At 47.3% G+C, this 21157-nt stretch overlaps 1 protein-coding gene across 1 annotated transcript in view; it reads left to right on the forward strand.

Moving 5' to 3' along the window:
- Positions 1-469: 469 nt before the first annotated feature.
- LOC119454482 (uncharacterized) overlaps positions 470-21157 on the forward strand; it is a 106634-nt gene continuing 85946 nt past the window's right edge. The window contains exons 1-2 of the mRNA XM_037716398.1: positions 470-1228; positions 1346-1704. Coding sequence (XP_037572326.1) covers positions 470-1228; positions 1346-1704 — 1118 coding nt within the window. The remainder of the gene's footprint in view (positions 1229-1345; positions 1705-21157) is intronic.

The raw sequence follows: 21157 nt of genomic DNA on the forward strand, positions 1-21157 counted from the left end.
GATTCCCGTTGATCGAGGACTCGCAATTTTAATACGGAAAGGTATCGTAATACAAGAACACACCGTACGCGGTGCACATGCGGAACACATGCTCGTAGAGCTCCTTCCTAATAGGACACGTAAACACAGTGTATTTCTCCTCAACGTATACAGTAATCCGGCTCACTCGCGGCGTCGTTTCCTCTCTCTGTTCCGGGGGGCGCTTGCCTTGGCGGGCGCACACCCGTTTTTGGTGGGGGGTGACTTTAACGCCCCGAACGAGGCCTGGGGATATGGCTACACTACAGCCAAAGGCCGACGCCTGTGGCAGGACCTGCATGATGCAGAACTAACTCTTATTACCGATCCCACGGCGCCGACTCGCACGGGCACGTCAACGGCACGGGACACGACGCCGGACCTGACGGCGGTCCGAAACGTGCTTCAAGCAACGTGGCGCAATACCTTTGAAAATCTCGGTAGCGACCACATGGTCATAGAGACACGGATTCCTCAGGCGGGTACACCCCCTCCCCCTAAGGTATTCAAATGGACGGACTGGGACAAGTTCCGAAAGCAGCGAGTTGAACAGAGAGGTGAGGAGACCATCGATAACATCGAGGCATGGATGGAGACACTGAATGACGACATGAACAGGGCGACACAGACGGTCACACCCGAAGTCCAGGTTGATAAAATCGACAGTCGACTAGCCCACCTCTGGGAAGCCAAGACATCACTATACGCAAGATGGAAGAAGCAACGGCACAACCGAAAGCTTCGTAAGAAGATCGCACTGATCAATCGCCAGCTAGAAGAACATTGCCGCACCTTAAGCCGCCAGCAGTGGTACGACATCTGCAACGCAATCGACGGGCAGCTGCACAATGGCAGCACGTGGCGTCTCCTGCGTCACCTGTTGGGGGAAACGCACGGCAAGTCTGCTCAACGTGCCAACCTGCAGCGCCTTCTACACAAGGAACGGGCTACCACGAGTGATCAACAGATCGTGACACGCCTGCTAGACAAGTACTTCCCTCAACGACCCGATGTCCAACACGGAGATTACACCGGCAAGCCAAACGCGACGCTCGATGAAGAATTTCACGAGTCAGAGATCCGCGCAGCTCTACACGACCTTAATGGCAAATCAGCACCTGGTCCTGACAAGGTTACAAACAAGACTCTACGAAACCTTGATGATGTCTCGATCACCGCTCTCACGACATACGTCAACAAATGCTGGCGAGTGGGTCGCATCCCAGATGCGTGGAAACGCTCTAAGGCAGTCCTGATACCGAAGCCAGGCAAGCCGTCCAGCCTGGATCACTTGCGGCCCATTTCCCTCACATCCTGCGTTGGCAAGGTTATGGAGCATGCGTTCCTCACCCGTATCAACCGCCACCTCGAGGACACTGGAGCCTACCCATCCACTATGGTGGGCTTCCGGTCACATCTCTCCACTCAAGACGTTATGCTCCAGCTCTACCACCAGATCATCAACGACCCAACTAGTGGCACCCGCGCCATCCTTGGTCTCGATATGGAAAAGGCATTCGACAATGTATCACATGCAGCAATCCTGAGCCGAATTAACAAGCTCAACATGGGCGAGCGCAGCTATAACTACATCAGAGACTTCCTGTCGTGCCGCACAGTCACCCTCGCAGTCGACAGCATGACATCCCACGAACATGCACTAGGAAGCGCCGGCACTCCTCAAGGGTCGGTCATATCCCCGCTCCTTTTCAACCTCGTGATGCTGGGTCTCCCGGCCTGCCTTGACGAGATTGACGGCCTCCATCACTCCTTGTATGCAGACGACATCACCCTGTGGGTCGACAAGGGCAGTGACGGTCAGATAGAAGGCACCTTACAAGCAGCAGTCTCTGCAATAGAAACCTACCTCCAAGACACGGGTCTCCGACTATCTCCACTCAAATCGGAACTGCTCCTCTACCGCCCGCGCCGCCGGCCCAAGCCTACCGGCGAATCACGCCAATGTGAGGAAATACTCCTGTATACGCAAGACGGCTCCTGTATTCCCCGAGTCCCGAAGATACGCATTCTTGGCATGCATATAGCAGCCAACGGGTCAAACGCAGAAGCTATTCGCAGGATTCAAGGCAAGGTTACAGCGGCTACCCGCCTGATCAAACGCATTACAAACAAGCACACGGGCGTGAAGGAGGACAGCGTCATGCGCCTCATACACTCCTTCGCAATCAGTCACATTACTTATGTGGCTGCCTTCCACAACTGGAATGTCACCGAAAGGGAGAAACTGAACACCCTTATACGCAAGACTTACAAGATCGCCCTTGGCTTACCGGAGTCCACGAGCACTTCTCGTCTGCTACAGCTGGGGGTATACAACACGCTTGAGGAAATCGTGGATGCGCAAAGAGCCTCCCAACTCGAACGCATGTCCCTGACAGCCACGGGTCGGTACATCCTGCAGAAACTAGGCTTCAATTACCATGTCCAACACGGTCAGAAACAGGCCATTCCACCCGAAATCAGCGACACGCTGATCGTCGCCCCTATCCCTCGAAACATGCACCCCGAACATAACGGGGGCCGACGCCAGGCCCGTGCCAAGGCACTGCTGGCCTCCTTTGGTGGGAAGACGACTACGCGCTTCGTAGACGCGGCAGAGTACACACAAGAACACCGGTTTACGGCGGTAGTCATAGACGTTAACTCCCGGCTTACTCACGCGTGTAGTGTCAGCACGGAATACCCAGATACAGCGGAAGAGGTTGCGATTGCGCTTGCGCTTACCGACCCCTTCTGCGAGGTAGTTCTTAGCGACTCACAATCCGCAGTTCGTAACTACGCGCGGGGGCGCATTGCCTCCGAAGCTCTTCAGATCCTAAGGAAAGCTGGTCGACAGCACTTCGATAGCACCGCAATCATGTGGTTCCCAGCGCACGTCGCCACCCCCACCGACGAGGGCCCCCCTAACTTGAATGAGGTGGCACACCGCTCTGCGCGAGAACTGACTCGCCGCGCAGAGTCTGAGACAGCCTCTTCGAGTTCGGACCTCCTGGTGCGAAACACGCGAGAACGCTTAGTAAGTTATAACGATATCACCAAGCACTACCAGTTAGGCAGGAGGATATTGCCCCCACCTCACCCCAAACTGAAACGTTGCCAGGCAGTCGTCTGGCGACAACTGCAGACACACACCTTCCTCAGTCCGGTGCGATTGCAGCACATTTTCCCCACGCAATACCCGAGTGCTATTTGCAAATTATGTCAGGCAACTAGAGCGACACTCTCACACATGTTGTGGGAGTGTCCTGTTATAGCAGCGAAAATGGCAGTAGCTCCGGAGGCTCTTGCGTCGAAGTGGGCCGCCGCTCTGCGCAGCTCCAACCTCAAGACACAAGAGTGGGCAGTCCAGCGGGCCCGGGAGGCGGCGACGAGGCAAGGCCTCGAAGTCCCCTCATGGGAGACCTGAGCCCGGGTCATTAAACTTCGCCGGATTTGAATAAAGTTGTTTCCATCCATGTTAGAAGAGCAGCTGTTCCCACAAGTAGCAGTCAATGTCTCTAGCAAGATTATATTCTGCCGTTGCCAGGCATGCAAAAAGGCATCACGAAATGGTTAACTGGCTTCCATGAAAAGCAACACGTTTAGTCGCTCGGTGTAGAACCAAAAAAGAATAATATCGTATTCCAACATCGTTTAACAAATACCTGCTACGTGTCGTGTGGCATCTCGATCACATGATGATATATTTCTATGGCGAAGACGTTGACGCCGTGGCGGCTCCGCTTAGCAGATGCACTGTTAGAAGTGCAGCTGTTCCCACACGTAGCAGTCAATGTCTGTAGCAAGATTATATTCTGCAGTTGCCAGGCATGCAAAAAGGCATCACGAAATGGTTAACTGGCTTCCATGAAAAGCAACATGTTAAGTCGCTCGGTGTACAACCAAAAATGAATAATATCGTATTCCAACATCGTTTAACAAATACCTGCTACGTGTCGTGTGGCATCTCGATCACATGATGATATATTTCTATGGCGAAGACGTTGACGCCGTGGCGGCTCCGCTTAGCAGATGCACTGTTAGAAGTGCAGCTGTTCCCACACGTAGCAGTCAATGTCTCTAGCAAGATTATATTCTGCCGTTGCCAGGCATGCAAAAAGGCATCACGAAATGGTTAACTGGCTTCCATGAAAAGCAACACGTTAAGTCGCTCGGTGTACAACCAACAATGAATAATATCGTTTTCCAACATCGTTTAACAAAAATCTGCTATGTGTCGTGTGGCAGATCAATCACATGATGATATATTTCTATGGCGAAGACGTTGACGCCGTGGCGGCTCCGCTTAGCAGATGCACTGTTAGAAGAGCAGCTGTTCCCACACGTAGCAGTCAATGTCTCTAGCAAGATTATATTCTGCCGTTGCCAGGCATGCAAAAACGCATCACGCAATGGTTAACTGGCTACGAAGAAAAGCAACACGTTAAGTCACTCGGTGTACAACCAACAATGAATAATATCGTTTTCCAACATCGTTTAACAAAAATCTGCTATGTGTCGTGTGGCAGATCAATCACATGATGATATATTTCTATGGCGAAGACGTTGACGCCGTGGCGGCTCCGCTTAGCAGATGCACTGTTAGAAGAGCAGCTGTTCCCACACGTAGCAGTCAATGTCTCTAGCAAGATTATATTCTGCCGTTGCCAGGCATGCAAAAACGCATCACGCAATGGTTAACTGGCTACGAAGAAAAGCAACACGTTAAGTCACTCGGTGTACAACCAAAAATGAATAATATCGTATTCCAACATCGTTTAACAAATACCTGCTACGTGTCGTGTGGCATCTCGATCACATGATGATATATTTCTATGGCGAAGACGTTGACGCCGTGGCGGCTCCGCTTAGCAGATGCACTGTTAGAAGAGCAGCTGTTCCCACACGTAGCAGTCAATGTCTCTAGCAAGATTATATTCTGCCGTTGCCAGGCATGCAAAAAGGCATCACGAAATGGTTAACTGGCTTCCATGAAAAGCAACATGTTTAGTCGCTCGGTGTAGAACCAAAAATGAATAATATCGTATTCCAACATCGTTTAACAAATACCTGCTACGTGTCGTGTGGCATCTCGATCACATGATGATATATTTCTATGGCGAAGACGTTGACGCCGTGGCGGCTCCGCTTAGCAGATGCACTGTTAGAAGTGCAGCTGTTCCCACACGTAGCAGTCAATGTCTGTAGCAAGATTATATTCTGCCGTTGCCAGGCATGCAAAAAGGCATCACGAAATGGTTAACTGGCTTCCATGAAAAGCAACATGTTTAGTCGCTCGGTGTAGAACCAAAAATGAATAATATCGTATTCCAACATCGTTTAACAAATACCTGCTACGTGTCGTGTGGCATCTCGATCACATGATGATATATTTCTATGGCGAAGACGTTGACGCCGTGGCGGCTCCGCTTAGCAGATGCACTGTTAGAAGATGCAGCTGTTCCCACACGTAGCAGTCAATGTCTCTAGCAAGATTATATTCTGCCGTTGCCAGGCATGCAAAAAGGCATCACGAAATGGTTAACTGGCTTCCATGAAAAGCAACATGTTTAGTCGCTCGGTGTAGAACCAAAAATGAATAATATCGTATTCCAACATCGTTTAACAAATACCTGCTACGTGTCGTGTGGCATCTCGATCACATGATGATATATTTCTATGGCGAAGACGTTGACGCCGTGGCGGCTCCGCTTAGCAGATGCACTGTTAGAAGTGCAGCTGTTCCCACACGTAGCAGTCAATGTCTGTAGCAAGATTATATTCTGCCGTTGCCAGGCATGCAAAAAGGCATCACGAAATGGTTAACTGGCTTCCATGAAAAGCAACATGTTTAGTCGCTCGGTGTAGAACCAAAAATGAATAATATCGTATTCCAACATCGTTTAACAAATACCTGCTACGTGTCGTGTGGCATCTCGATCACATGATGATATATTTCTATGGCGAAGACGTTGACGCCGTGGCGGCTCCGCTTAGCAGATGCACTGTTAGAAGTGCAGCTGTTCCCACACGTAGCAGTCAATGTCTGTAGCAAGATTATATTCTGCCGTTGCCAGGCATGCAAAAAGGCATCACGAAATGGTTAACTGGCTTCCATGAAAAGCAACATGTTTAGTCGCTCGGTGTAGAACCAAAAATGAATAATATCGTATTCCAACATCGTTTAACAAATACCTGCTACGTGTCGTGTGGCATCTCGATCACATGATGATATATTTCTATGGCGAAGACGTTGACGCCGTGGCGGCTCCGCTTAGCAGATGCACTGTTAGAAGAGCAGCTGTTCCCACACGTAGCAGTCAATGTCTCTAGCAAGATTATATTCTGCCGTTGCCAGGCATGCAAAAACGCATCACGCAATGGTTAACTGGCTACGAAGAAAAGCAACACGTTAAGTCGCTCGGTGTACAACCAAAAATGAATAATATCGTATTCCAACATCGTTTAACAAATACCTGCTACGTGTCGTGTGGCATCTCGATCACATGATGATATATTTCTATGGCGAAGACGTTGACGCCGTGGCGGCTCCGCTTAGCAGATGCACTGTTAGAAGTGCAGCTGTTCCCACACGTAGCAGTCAATGTCTGTAGCAAGATTATATTCTGCCGTTGCCAGGCATGCAAAAAGGCATCACGAAATGGTTAACTGGCTTCCATGAAAAGCAACATGTTTAGTCGCTCGGTGTAGAACCAAAAATGAATAATATCGTATTCCAACATCGTTTAACAAATACCTGCTACGTGTCGTGTGGCATCTCGATCACATGATGATATATTTCTATGGCGAAGACGTTGACGCCGTGGCGGCTCCGCTTAGCAGATGCACTGTTAGAAGATGCAGCTGTTCCCACACGTAGCAGTCAATGTCTCTAGCAAGATTATATTCTGCCGTTGCCAGGCATGCAAAAACGCATCACGCAATGGTTAACTGGCTACGAAGAAAAGCAACACGTTAAGTCACTCGGTGTACAACCAAAAATGAATAATATCGTATTCCAACATCGTTTAACAAATACCTGCTACGTGTCGTGTGGCATCTCGATCACATGATGATATATTTCTATGGCGAAGACGTTGACGCCGTGGCGGCTCCGCTTAGCAGATGCACTGTTAGAAGTGCAGCTGTTCCCACACGTAGCAGTCAATGTCTCTAGCAAGATTATATTCTGCCGTTGCCAGGCATGCAAAAACGCATCACGCAATGGTTAACTGGCTACGAATGAAAAGCAACACGTTAAGTCGCTCGGTGTACAACCAAAAATGAATAATATCGTATTCCAACATCGTTTAACAAATACCTGCTACGTGTCGTGTGGCATCTCGATCACATGATGATATATTTCTATGGCGAAGACGTTGACGCCGTGGCGGCTCCGCTTAGCAGATGCACTGTTAGAAGAGCAGCTGTTCCCACACGTAGCAGTCAATGTCTCTAGCAAGATTATATTCTGCCGTTGCCAGGCATGCAAAAAGGCATCACGAAATGGTTAACTGGCTTCCATGAAAAGCAACACTGTTAGTCGCTCGGTGTAGCAACCAAAAATGAATAATATCGTATTCCAACATCGTTTAACAAATACCTGCTACGTGTCGTGTGGCATCTCGATCACATGATGATATATTTCTATGGCGAAGACGTTGACGCCGTGGCGGCTCCGCTTAGCAGATGCACTGTTAGAAGTGCAGCTGTTCCCACACGTAGCAGTCAATGTCTGTAGCAAGATTATATTCTGCCGTTGCCAGGCATGCAAAAAGGCATCACGAAATGGTTAACTGGCTTCCATGAAAAGCAACATGTTTAGTCGCTCGGTGTAGAACCAAAAATGAATAATATCGTATTCCAACATCGTTTAACAAATACCTGCTACGTGTCGTGTGGCATCTCGATCACATGATGATATATTTCTATGGCGAAGACGTTGACGCCGTGGCGGCTCCGCTTAGCAGATGCACTGTTAGAAGAGCAGCTGTTCCCACACGTAGCAGTCAATGTCTCTAGCAAGATTATATTCTGCCGTTGCCAGGCATGCAAAAACGCATCACGCAATGGTTAACTGGCTGCTACGAAGAAAAGCAACATGTTTAAGTCGCTCGGTGTAGAACCAAAAATGAATAATATCGTATTCCAACATCGTTTAACAAATACCTGCTACGTGTCGTGTGGCATCTCGATCACATGATGATATATTTCTATGGCGAAGACGTTGACGCCGTGGCGGCTCCGCTTAGCAGATGCACTGTTAGAAGTGCAGCTGTTCCCACACGTAGCAGTCAATGTCTGTAGCAAGATTATATTCTGCCGTTGCCAGGCATGCAAAAAGGCATCACGAAATGGTTAACTGGCTTCCATGAAAAGCAACATGTTTAGTCGCTCGGTGTAGAACCAAAAATGAATAATATCGTATTCCAACATCGTTTAACAAATACCTGCTACGTGTCGTGTGGCATCTCGATCACATGATGATATATTTCTATGGCGAAGACGTTGACGCCGTGGCGGCTCCGCTTAGCAGATGCACTGTTAGAAGTGCAGCTGTTCCCACACGTAGCAGTCAATGTCTGTAGCAAGATTATATTCTGCCGTTGCCAGGCATGCAAAAAGGCATCACGAAATGGTTAACTGGCTTCCATGAAAAGCAACATGTTTAGTCGCTCGGTGTAGAACCAAAAATGAATAATATCGTATTCCAACATCGTTTAACAAATACCTGCTACGTGTCGTGTGGCATCTCGATCACATGATGATATATTTCTATGGCGAAGACGTTGACGCCGTGGCGGCTCCGCTTAGCAGATGCACTGTTAGAAGATGCAGCTGTTCCCACACGTAGCAGTCAATGTCTCTAGCAAGATTATATTCTGCCGTTGCCAGGCATGCAAAAAGGCATCACGAAATGGTTAACTGGCTTCCATGAAAAGCAACATGTTTAGTCGCTCGGTGTAGAACCAAAAATGAATAATATCGTATTCCAACATCGTTTAACAAATACCTGCTACGTGTCATGTGGCATCTCGATCACATGATGATATATTTCTATGGCGAAGACGTTGACGCCGTGGCGGCTCCGCTTAGCAGAGGCACTGTTAGAAGTGCAGCTGTTCCCACACGTAGCAGTCAATGTCTGTAGCAAGATTATATTCTGCCGTTGCCAGGCATGCAAAAAGGCATCACGAAATGGTTAACTGGCTTCCATGAAAAGCAACATGTTTAGTCGCTCGGTGTAGAACCAAAAATGAATAATATCGTATTCCAACATCGTTTAACAAATACCTGCTACGTGTCGTGTGGCATCTCGATCACATGATGATATATTTCTATGGCGAAGACGTTGACGCCGTGGCGGCTCCGCTTAGCAGATGCACTGTTAGAAGTGCAGCTGTTCCCACACGTAGCAGTCAATGTCTGTAGCAAGATTATATTCTGCCGTTGCCAGGCATGCAAAAAGGCATCACGAAATGGTTAACTGGCTTCCATGAAAAGCAACATGTTTAGTCGCTCGGTGTAGAACCAAAAATGAATAATATCGTATTCCAACATCGTTTAACAAATACCTGCTACGTGTCGTGTGGCATCTCGATCACATGATGATATATTTCTATGGCGAAGACGTTGACGCCGTGGCGGCTCCGCTTAGCAGATGCACTGTTAGAAGTGCAGCTGTTCCCACACGTAGCAGTCAATGTCTGTAGCAAGATTATATTCTGCCGTTGCCAGGCATGCAAAAAGGCATCACGAAATGATTAACTGGCTTCCATGAAAAGCAACATGTTTAGTCGCTCGGTGTAGAACCAAAAATGAATAATATCGTATTCCAACGTCGTTTAACAAATACCTGCTACGTGTCGTGTGGCATCTCGATCACATGATGATATATTTCTATGGCGAAGACGTTGACGCCGTGGCGGCTCCGCTTAGCAGATGCACTGTTAGAAGTGCAGCTGTTCCCACACGTAGCAGTCAATGTCTGTAGCAAGATTATATTCTGCCGTTGCCAGGCATGCAAAAAGGCATCACGAAATGGTTAACTGGCTTCCATGAAAAGCAACACGTTAAGTCGCTCAGTGTACAACCAAAAATGAATAATATCGTATTCCAACATCGTTTAACAAATACCTGCTACGTGTCGTGTGGCATCTCGATCACATGATGATATATTTCTATGGCGAAGACGTTGACGCCGTGGCGGCTCCGCTTAGCAGATGCACTGTTAGAAGTGCAGCTGTTCCCACACGTAGCAGTCAATGTCTGTAGCAAGATTATATTCTGCCGTTGCCAGGCATGCAAAAAGGCATCACGAAATGGTTAACTGGCTTCCATGAAAAGCAACATGTTTAGTCGCTCGGTGTAGAACCAAAAATGAATAATATCGTATTCCAACATCGTTTAACAAATACCTGCTACGTGTCGTGTGGCATCTCGATCACATGATGATATATTTCTATGGCGAAGACGTTGACGCCGTGGCGGCTCCGCTTAGCAGATGCACTGTTAGAAGTGCAGCTGTTCCCACACGTAGCAGTCAATGTCTGTAGCAAGATTATATTCTGCCGTTGCCAGGCATGCAAAAAGGCATCACGAAATGGTTAACTGGCTTCCATGAAAAGCAACATGTTTAGTCGCTCGGTGTAGAACCAAAAATGAATAATATCGTATTCCAACATCGTTTAACAAATACCTGCTACGTGTCGTGTGGCATCTCGATCACATGATGATATATTTCTATGGCGAAGACGTTGACGCCGTGGCGGCTCCGCTTAGCAGATGCACTGTTAGAAGAGCAGCTGTTCCCACACGTAGCAGTCAATGTCTCTAGCAAGATTATATTCTGCCGTTGCCAGGCATGCAAAAACGCATCACGCAATGGTTAACTGGCTACGAAGAAAAGCAACACGTTAAGTCGCTCGGTGTACAACCAAAAATGAATAATATCGTATTCCAACATCGTTTAACAAATACCTGCTACGTGTCGTGTGGCATCTCGATCACATGATGATATATTTCTATGGCGAAGACGTTGACGCCGTGGCGGCTCCGCTTAGCAGATGCACTGTTAGAAGTGCAGCTGTTCCCACACGTAGCAGTCAATGTCTGTAGCAAGATTATATTCTGCCGTTGCCAGGCATGCAAAAAGGCATCACGAAATGGTTAACTGGCTACGAAGAAAAGCAACACGTTAAGTCGCTCGGTGTACAACCAAAAATGAATAATATCGTATTCCAACATCGTTTAACAAGTACCTGCTACGTGTCGTGTGGCATCTCGATCACATGATAATATATTTCTATGGCGAAGACGTTGACGCCGTGGCGGCTCCGCTTAGCAGATGCACTGTTAGAAGTGCAGCTGCCCCGCAGGGGCGTCTGCGTCAGCAGGCGTTTGGTGTGTTGCGACACCACGTACCCGACCACATGAGGGTTGGACCCTCCCGCGTGTAGCCGTGCGCGGCTTAGCCGTGTCTGGGGAAAGGGGGATCCTGGGGGTTGAGCCGATGCCGGGTGTTCGGACCTCTAAGGCCCCCCGGTGGAGGCAACACACCTCTTCGGCCTCTGCTTCACATAGACGGCACCTCCAGACTGACCCACCTGGAGGAAATCGGCAGTCGCCTTTTCCTGTCCCCCTCTCAACACTTTTTCTTTCTCTTTCACTGTCTCTTCTTTCCTGTCTCCTATTATCTTCTCTTCACTTCCAAATTTCTGGGCGGCAAGGGTTAACCTTGTGTGGCTAGCCAGTCTTGGTTATGCTGTATTTGGTTATAGCAGTGATGTACAACTGGCGTTGGCAGGATTCAGATTACAGGAACTCCTGTCACGTCCCCGCGTTGGGCTCCTTGGTGGGTGGTTGGCATCGCTGCCGAAAATCCCAGCTATACTTATGGACAGTGCCTTCCCTAAACTCCCTGATCGCCCTCAAAAACGAGGGCGCACCGAAGATGTATTTCAATTTTTTGGCAACAGAGCACAAAACTTTCCACGATTTCACGTCATCCATTCTGATAAGCCTGAAAAGACAGTGAAAATGATCTCACCCTTCCTTGTCTCGAAGTCTCTGACTGAAGTTCTTGGCCGAGGTTACAAAGCATCAAAAATGGCAAGCGGTGATCTGCTTCTAGAGCTCCGCGATCAGATACAGTACGAAAAACTGTCGAAGTTAGTGTCATTTGGGGACATCCCAATAACACTGACACCACACCGTACTATGAACACCACGCGCGGCGTTGTTTCAGATGATGATTTAATGGAGCTAACCGAGGCTGAACTCTTGGAGGGCTTCAGTGAGCAGAATGTAATAAACGTTAAAAGAATTAAGATGAGGCGCGACGGGAAAGAAATCAAGACTAAGCACCTGGTGCTCACTTTCGGCTCAAGTGTCCTGCCCGAGTCCATCGAGGCCGGATACATCAAACTTCGTGTCAGGCCATACGTTCCAAATCCTCTCAGATGCTTTAAATGCCAGCGTTTCGGCCACAGTTCTCAGAACTGCCGAGGCCGGCAAACATGCGCGAAATGCAGTGCTCATGAACACTCATCTGAGTCTTGTGAAAACTCGCTACATTGTGTGAACTGTGATGGGGAGCACGCCGCATACTCGCGGTCGTGCCCATCCTGGAAAAAAGAAAAAGAAATTGTAACGATTAAAGTAAAGGAAAATATAACGTTCAAGGAGGCACGCAGGCGGGTATCCTACCTGCCAAAGAACACATTTGCCGAAGTGGCGCGTCAGGGGGCAGCGTCGCAACGGCTTTCGGCGGCTGTCCGGCCCGCACACAGTGAGCCGGTAGTGACGCCATCCGCCCCCTCAGTGGCTGCAGCTAGCGCTGCTCCGCCAACTCACAAGAAGGGGCCATCTACCTCCGCGCTGGTGGCCTCCAGGGCCTCGTCCCTCGAGGCGAGGCCTTCTCGTCAAACCAACCGCTCGCAAGAGCGCGTGTCCAGCGCCTCGCAAGAGGCAATGGACACAACAACCAGCCAGACGGCGCCACTTGCGCCTAAGGAGCCGCGAGAGTCTCGCGATCGCTCCAAACAAGAAAAACACCGCATCACGGCGCCCGGAAAGGGCTCTGTGAAGTAATTCCTCTTTCTTAACACACAGCACAAAACCCACATTCAACATGGATACACAAATATTGCAGTGGAATGTCCGAGGACTCCTCCACAATCTCGATGACATCAAAGAACTCCTACATAAGTATAATCCAAAGGTGCTGTGTGTCCAAGAAACACACCTCAAACACACACAAACAGATTTTCTCCGACAATACGCCATTTTTCGAAAGGACCGCGATGACACAGTCGTGTCTTCCGGTGGTGTGGCTATTGTAGTCGACAGAGGTGTTGCCTGCCGGGAACTAAAACTTCGTACGCCCCTAGAGGCAGTTGCTGTCCGAGGGGTGTTGTTTGACAAGCTGGTCACTGTCAGCTCTATATACATCCCTCCCAATTATCAACTACATAAAACCGAATTCCAAAACTACATAAATGAACTTCCGGAGCCATACATAGTTGTCGGAGATTTCAACGCACATAACACTTTGTGGGGAGACTCACGTTGCGATGCGAGAGGTCGCCTGATTGAAAATTTTCTGTTTTCTTCAGGCGCATCATTACTTAACAAGAAAGAGCCTACGTATTACAGCATTACACATAACACATATTCATCCATTGACATAAGTATAGTATCGAGTACCCTAATGCCATACCTGGAGTGGTCTGTTCTCAAGAACCCCTTTGGGAGCGACCACTTCCCAATTATGCTAGGCTTAACAGAACATGATAGATGCTCGCCACACGTTCCCCGATGGAAGGTTGACTCGGCTAACTGGGAACTTTTCCGACAAATAACATATTTAAGCCGTGATGACATTGCCTCTTTTAACATAGACGATGCTGTGGCGTATATAACAGGTTTTATCATTGACGCTGCTGAAAGGTGCATACAACAAACTAATGGACTAACTAATAAACGTCGCCTGCCTTGGTGGAATGATGAATGCCAGAAAGCGCGTAAAAAGCAAAACAAAGCCTGGGGATTGTTTCGCAACTCCCCAACAGCTGAAAACCTGATAAATTTTAAACAAGCAAAGTCACAGGGCCGAAGAACGCGTCGACGTGCAAAGAGAGAGAGTTGGGAAAGGTACATTTCCAGTATAAATTCATACACCGACGAAACAAAAGTCTGGAATAGGGTAAATAAACTAATAGGCCGGGAGTCACATCCTCTACCCTTAGTAAGTAGCCAAGGTGATAGCCTGGAAGACCAGGCGGATTGTCTAGGTGAACACTTTCAATATGTATCAAGTGAATCGCATTCTACAGACACTTTCCTGAAGTTCAAAGAACGCGAAGAGCGGCAGCCTCTTAACCGCAAAGGTTCTTCGAGTGAGGCTTACAATCAACCATTTAGCTTAGCCGAACTTAAAGCATCTCTCGCTTGTTGTAACAACTCGGCGCCAGGTGGCGATCGTATCATGTACGAAATGATTAGGTACTTACACCCCGAAACACTGACAACACTCCTGTTTATTTTTAATGTCATGTGGACGGCTGGCTGTATTCCGTCCTCATGGAAAGAAGCCATAGTCATCCCGGTACTTAAACAAGGCAAAGACCCGTCCTTAGCCAGCAGCTACAGGCCAATAGCTCTAACAAGCTGCCTGTGCAAGCTGTATGAAAAAATGATAAACCGGCGTTTAATTAGTTTCCTAGAAAATAACAAAATACTAGACCCCTTCCAGTGTGGATTCCGAGAAGGTAGGTCGACAATAGACCACCTTGTTCGCATCGAGGCAAACATCAGAGATGCGTTTATTCATAAACAGTTTTTACTTTCAGTATTTATAGATTTAGAGAAAGCGTACGACACGACATGGCGCTTCGGAATTCTGCGAGATCTTTCTGCGATGGGGGTCCGCGGAAATATGTTAAACACAGTCGAAAGCTACTTGTCTAACCGCACGTTTCGCGTAAGAGTGGGCAATGTTTTATCTAGAACATTCACCCAGGAGGCTGGCGTGCCGCAAGGGGGTGTACTTAGTTGCACACTTTTCATTGTAAAAATGAACTGCCTGCATACAGTCATTCCACAGAGCATGTTTTATTCTGTGTATGTCGATGACGTACAGATAGGTTTCAAATCATGCAACATTGCTATCTGCGAACGACAGGTACAGCTTGGATTAAACAAACTGTCTAAATGGGCTGATGTAAATGGATTTAAAATAAATGCAAAGAAAAGTACGTGCATACTTTTCTCAAACAAAAGAGGTATGACACCAGTGCCAAATCTCACGATTAATCAAGAGGAACTATCCGTGAGCAGTCAGCATAAATTCCTGGGAATAATTCTAGACACGAAGCTTACCTTTATCCCCCACCTTAAATATTTGAAGGCAAGGTGTCTGAAGACGATGAACCTTCTAAAAATTTTGTCGCGCGCAACATGGGGTAGTGACCGAAAATGCCTACTGAACTTGTACAACAGTCTTGTCCGCTCACGCCTTGATTACGGAGCTATAATTTATAATTCCGCAACGCCAAGTGCATTAAAAATTCTAGACCCCGTTCACCATCTGGGCATCCGCCTCGCGACCGGTGCTTTCCGAACAAGTCCGATCCACAGCCTCTACGTAGAGTCTAATCAGTGGTCACTTAATCTGCAGCGTTCGTATAATAGTTTTACATATTTTCTTAGAGTACACGCGAACATTGAACATCCCTCTTATTCAACCATAAACGACATGACCACTGCCACACTCTTCCAAAATCGACCGGCATCGAGAAAACCGTTCTCGTTGCGTGTGCGGAATCTTAGTGAGGAAATGGGTGTTCCGTTGCTTGAACACTGTCTTATGGCTCCAGCGAAACTGTTACCGCCGTGGCAGTGGCAGCTCATAGAGTGTGACACATCATTCGTGGAGGTCACTAAGCACGCACCAGAGGCACATATCAAAATGCATTTCCTTGAACTCCAGTCCAAGTACACATGCACAGAGTTTTATACAGACGCTTCTAAGTCACGTGACGGGGTGTCGTATGCAGCCGTCGGCCCATCCTTCTCGGAATCCGGTGTACTCCACCCGGAAGCAAGTATCTTTACGGCTGAGGCTTATGCACTATTGTCAGCTGTGAGGCATATAAGGAAATCTAAACTTCAAAAATCAATCATATTTACAGACTCTCTAAGTGTCGTAAACGCTTTAAAGTCACCCTGTAAACAGAAAAATCCTATACTCATTGAGCTCTATTCCGTACTGTGTAGAGCGTATGTATCTAACCAGCATATCATTATATGCTGGGTGCCTGGCCATAGAAGCATTGAGGGTAATGTGCTAGCTGACCAAATGGCTACATAAATAACATCGCACGCTACTAATCCTACAGCTACTGTTTCTGCAACAGATTTGAAACATTTCTTGCGTAAGAAATTGCGAAGCCATTGGCAACGTCTGTGGGATGAAGAAACAAATAATAAGCTTCACTTGATTAAGCCACAGTTAGGTTTCTGGCCCTCCGCAACGAGAACACGGCGAACTGATGTCCTGTTCTGCCGTCTCAGAATAGGTCATACATTTGGCACCCATAGTTTTTTGTTGACCGGGGATGAACCACCAACCTGTGGTAGATGTGGTGAGAGGCTAACCGTCCTCTACGTTCTCCTGGAGTGTCGGGATGCCGAAGCAGATCGAAAAAAACATTTCCCTTTAGCTTACCGCTATCATGTCCCTCTGCATCCCAGTATGTTTCTTGGTGAGGAACCACTGTTTAGCACTAAAGCAGTCCTCGCTTTCTTAAATGACGTGGTACTGCATGTTGTAAGCCCAACAAATTCATAGCGCATCCTCCCTGCAGAGGATGCTGCTGTGATAGTAGTTTTGTATACGCACATGCCTCCAGGCCCTTGTGGTTCAAGGGCTCTGTTTAGGCAGTAGTGCTTCTGTCCAATTACTACATCTTAAATATTTTAAATATCGTGTCATTATTTCTCAATGCATTCTTCATTTCATAGTACACCTCATTAGTCATTGCCATGATTTTAGTGGATGTATATTTTACTCATTTTACAGCGATTATTTTTAGGCCCCTTTACAGCCACACATCATCTACTTCTCAGAATTCATCGCTCCACTGCACACTCACAAACACTGGCATGGCGCTGTTTGGCCATAACTGGCCCTTGCGCCATAAAACACCACACATCATCATCAGAAGTGCAGCTGTTCCCACACGTAGCAGTCAATGTCTGTAGCAAGATTATATTCTGCCGTTGCCAGGCATGCAAAAAGGCATCACGAAATGGTTAACTGGCTTCCATGAAAAGCAACATGTTTAGTCGGTCGGTGTAGAACCAAAAATGAATAATATCGTATTCCAACATCGTTTAACAAATACCTGCTACGTGTCGTGTGGCATCTCGATCACATGATGATATATTTCTATGGCGAAGACGTTGACGCCGTGGCGGCTCCGCTTAGCAGATGCACTGTTAGAAGTGCAGCTGTTCCCACACGTAGCTGTCAATGTCTGTAGCAAGATTATATTCTGCAGTTGCCAGACATGCAAAAACGCATCACGCAATGGTTAACTGGCTACGAAGAAAAGCAACACGTTAAGTCACTCGGTGTAGAATCAAAAATGAATAATATCGTATTCCAACATCGTTTAACAAATACCTGCTACGTGTCGTGTGGCATCTCGATCACATGATGATATATTTCTATGGCGAAGACGTTGACGCCGTGGCGGCTCCGCTTAGCAGATGCACTGTTAGAAGAGCAGCTGTTCCCACACGTAGCAGTCAATGTCTCTAGCAAGATTATATTCTGCCGTTGCCAGGCATGCAAAAACGCATCACGCAATGGTTAACTGGCTACGAAGAAAAGCAACACGTTAAGTCACTCGGTGTAGAACCAAAAATGAATAATATCGTATTCCAACATCGTTTAACAAATACCTGCTACGTGTCGTGTGGCATCTCGATCACATGATGATATATTTCTATGGCGAAGACGTTGACGCCGTGGCGGCTCCGCTTAGCAGATGCACTGTTAGAAGTGCAGCTGTTCCCACACGTAGCAGTCAATGTCTCTAGCAAGATTATATTCTGCCGTTGCCAGGCATGCAAAAAGGCATCACGAAATGATTAACTGGCTTCCATGAAAAGCAACATGTTTAGTCGCTCGGTGTAGAACCAAAAATGAATAATATCGTATTCCAACATCGTTTAACAAATACCTGCTACGTGTCGTGTGGCATCTCGATCAAATGATGATATATTTCTATGGCGAAGACGTTGACGCCGTGGCGGCTCCGCTTAGCAGATGCACTGTTAGAAGTGCAGCTGTTCCCACACGTAGCAGTCAATGTCTGTAGCAAGATTATATTCTGCCGTTGCCAGGCATGCAAAAAGGCATCACGAAATGGTTAACTGGCTTCCATGAAAAGCAACATGTTTAGTCGCTCGGTGTAGAACCAAAAATGAATAATATCGTATTCCAACATCGTTTAACAAATACCTGCTACGTGTCGTGTGGCATCTCGATCACATGATGATATATTTCTATGGCGAAGACGTTGACGCCGTGGCGGCTCCGCTTAGCAGATGCACCGTTAGAAGAGCAGCTGTTCCCACACGTAGCAGTCAATGTCTGTAGCAAGATTATATTCTGCCGTTGCCAGGCATGCAAAAAGGCATCACGAAATGGTTAACTGGCTTCCATGAAAAGCAACATGTTTAGTCGCTCGTTGTAGAACCAAAAATGAATAATATCGTATTCCAACATCGTTTAACAAATACCTGCTACGTGTCGTGTGGCATCTCGATCACATGATGATATATTTCTATGGCGAAGACGTTGACGCCGTGGCGGCTCCGCTTAGCAGATGCACTGTTAGAAGTGCAGCTGTTCCCACACGTAGCAGTCAATGTCTGTAGCAAGATTATATTCTGCCGTTGCCAGGCATGCAAAAAGGCATCACGAAATGGTTAACTGGCTTCCATGAAAAGCAACACGTTAAGTCGCTCAGTGTACAACCAAAAATGAATAATATCGTATTCCAACATCGTTTAACAAATACCTGCTACGTGTCGTGTGGCATCTCGATCACATGATGATATATTTCTATGGCGAAGACGTTGACGCCGTGGCGGCTCCGCTTAGCAGATGCACCGTTAGAAGAGCAGCTGTTCCCACACGTAGCAGTCAATGTCTGTAGCAAGATTATATTCTGCCGTTGCCAGGCATGCAAAAAGGCATCACGAAATGGTTAACTGGCTTCCATGAAAAGCAACATGTTTAGTCGCTCGGTGTAGAACCAAAAATGAATAATATCGTATTCCAACATCGTTTAACAAATACCTGCTACGTGTCGTGTGGCATCTCGATCACATGATGATATATTTCTATGGCGAAGACGTTGACGCCGTGGCGGCTCCGCTTAGCAGATGCACTGTTAGAAGAGCAGCTGTTCCCACACGTAGCAGTCAATGTCTCTAGCAAGATTATATTCTGCCGTTGCCAGGCATGCAAAAACGCATCACGCAATGGTTAACTGGCTACGAAGAAAAGCAACACGTTAAGTCACTCGGTGTAGAACCAAAAATGAATAATATCGTATTCCAACATCGTTTAACAAATACCTGCTACGTGTCGTGTGGCATCTCGATCACATGATGATATATTTCTATGGCGAAGACGTTGACGCCGTGGCGGCTCCGCTTAGCAGATGCACTGTTAGAAGTGCAGCTGTTCCCACACGTAGCAGTCAATGTCTCTAGCAAGATTATATTCTGCCGTTGCCAGGCATGCAAAAAGGCATCACGAAATGGTTAACTGGCTTCCATGAAAAGCAACATGTTAGTCGCTCGGTGTAGAACCAAAATGAATAATATCGTATTCCAACATCGTTTAACAAATACCTGCTACGTGTCGTGTGGCATCTCGATCACATGATGATATATTTCTATGGCGAAGACGTTGACGCCGTGGCGGCTCCGCTTAGCAGATGCACTGTTAGAAGTGCAGCTGTTCCCACACGTAGCAGTCAATGTCTGTAGCAAGATTATATTCTGCCGTTGCCAGGCATGCAAAAAGGCATCACGAAATGGTTAACTGGCTTCCATGAAAAGCAACATGTTTAGTCGCTCGGTGTAGAACCAAAAATGAATAATATCGTATTCCAACATCGTTTAACAAATACCTGCTACGTGTCGTGTGGCATCTCGATCACATGATGATATATTTCTATGGCGAAGACGTTGACGCCGTGGCGGCTCCGCTTAGCAGATGCACTGTTAGAAGTGCAGCTGTTCCCACACGTAGCAGTCAATGTCTGTAGCAAGATTATATTCTGCCGTTGCCAGGCATGCAAAAAGGCATCACGAAATGGTTAACTGGCTTCCATGAAAAGCAACATGTTTAGTCGCTCGGTGTAGAACCAAAAATGAATAATATCGTATTCCAACATCGTTTAACAAATACCTGCTACGTGTCGTGTGGCATCTCGATCACATGATGATATATTTCTATGGCGAAGACGTTGACGCCGTGGCGGCTCCGCTTAGCAGATGCACTGTTAGAAGAGCAGCTGTTCCCACACGTAGCAGTCAATGTCTCTAGCAAGATTATATTCTGCCGTTGCCAGGCATGCAAAAACGCATCACGCAATGGTTAACTGGCTACGAAGAAAAGCAACACGTTAAGTCGCTCGGTGTACAACCAAAAATGAATAATATCGTATTCCAACATCGTTTAAGAAATACCTGCTACGTGTCGTGTGGCATCTCGATCACATGATGATATATTTCTATGGCGAAGACGTTGACGCCGTGGCGGCTCCGCTTAGCAGATGCACTGTTAGAAGTGCAGCTGTTCCCACACGTAGCAGTCAATGTCTGTAGCAAGATTATATTCTGCCGTTGCCAGGCATGCAAAAAGGCATCACGAAATGGTTAACTGGCTTACGAAGAAAAGCAGCACGTTAAGTCGCTCGGTGTACAACCAAAAATGAATAATATCGTATTCCAACATCGTTTAACAAGTACCTGCTACGTGTCGTGTGGCATCTCGATCACATGATGATATATTTCTATGGCGAAGACGTTGACGCCGTGGCGGCTCCGT

This window comes from Dermacentor silvarum, chromosome 5, assembly GCF_013339745.2.
Source record: "Dermacentor silvarum isolate Dsil-2018 chromosome 5, BIME_Dsil_1.4, whole genome shotgun sequence".
NCBI classification, from domain to species: Eukaryota; Metazoa; Arthropoda; class Arachnida; order Ixodida; family Ixodidae; genus Dermacentor; species Dermacentor silvarum.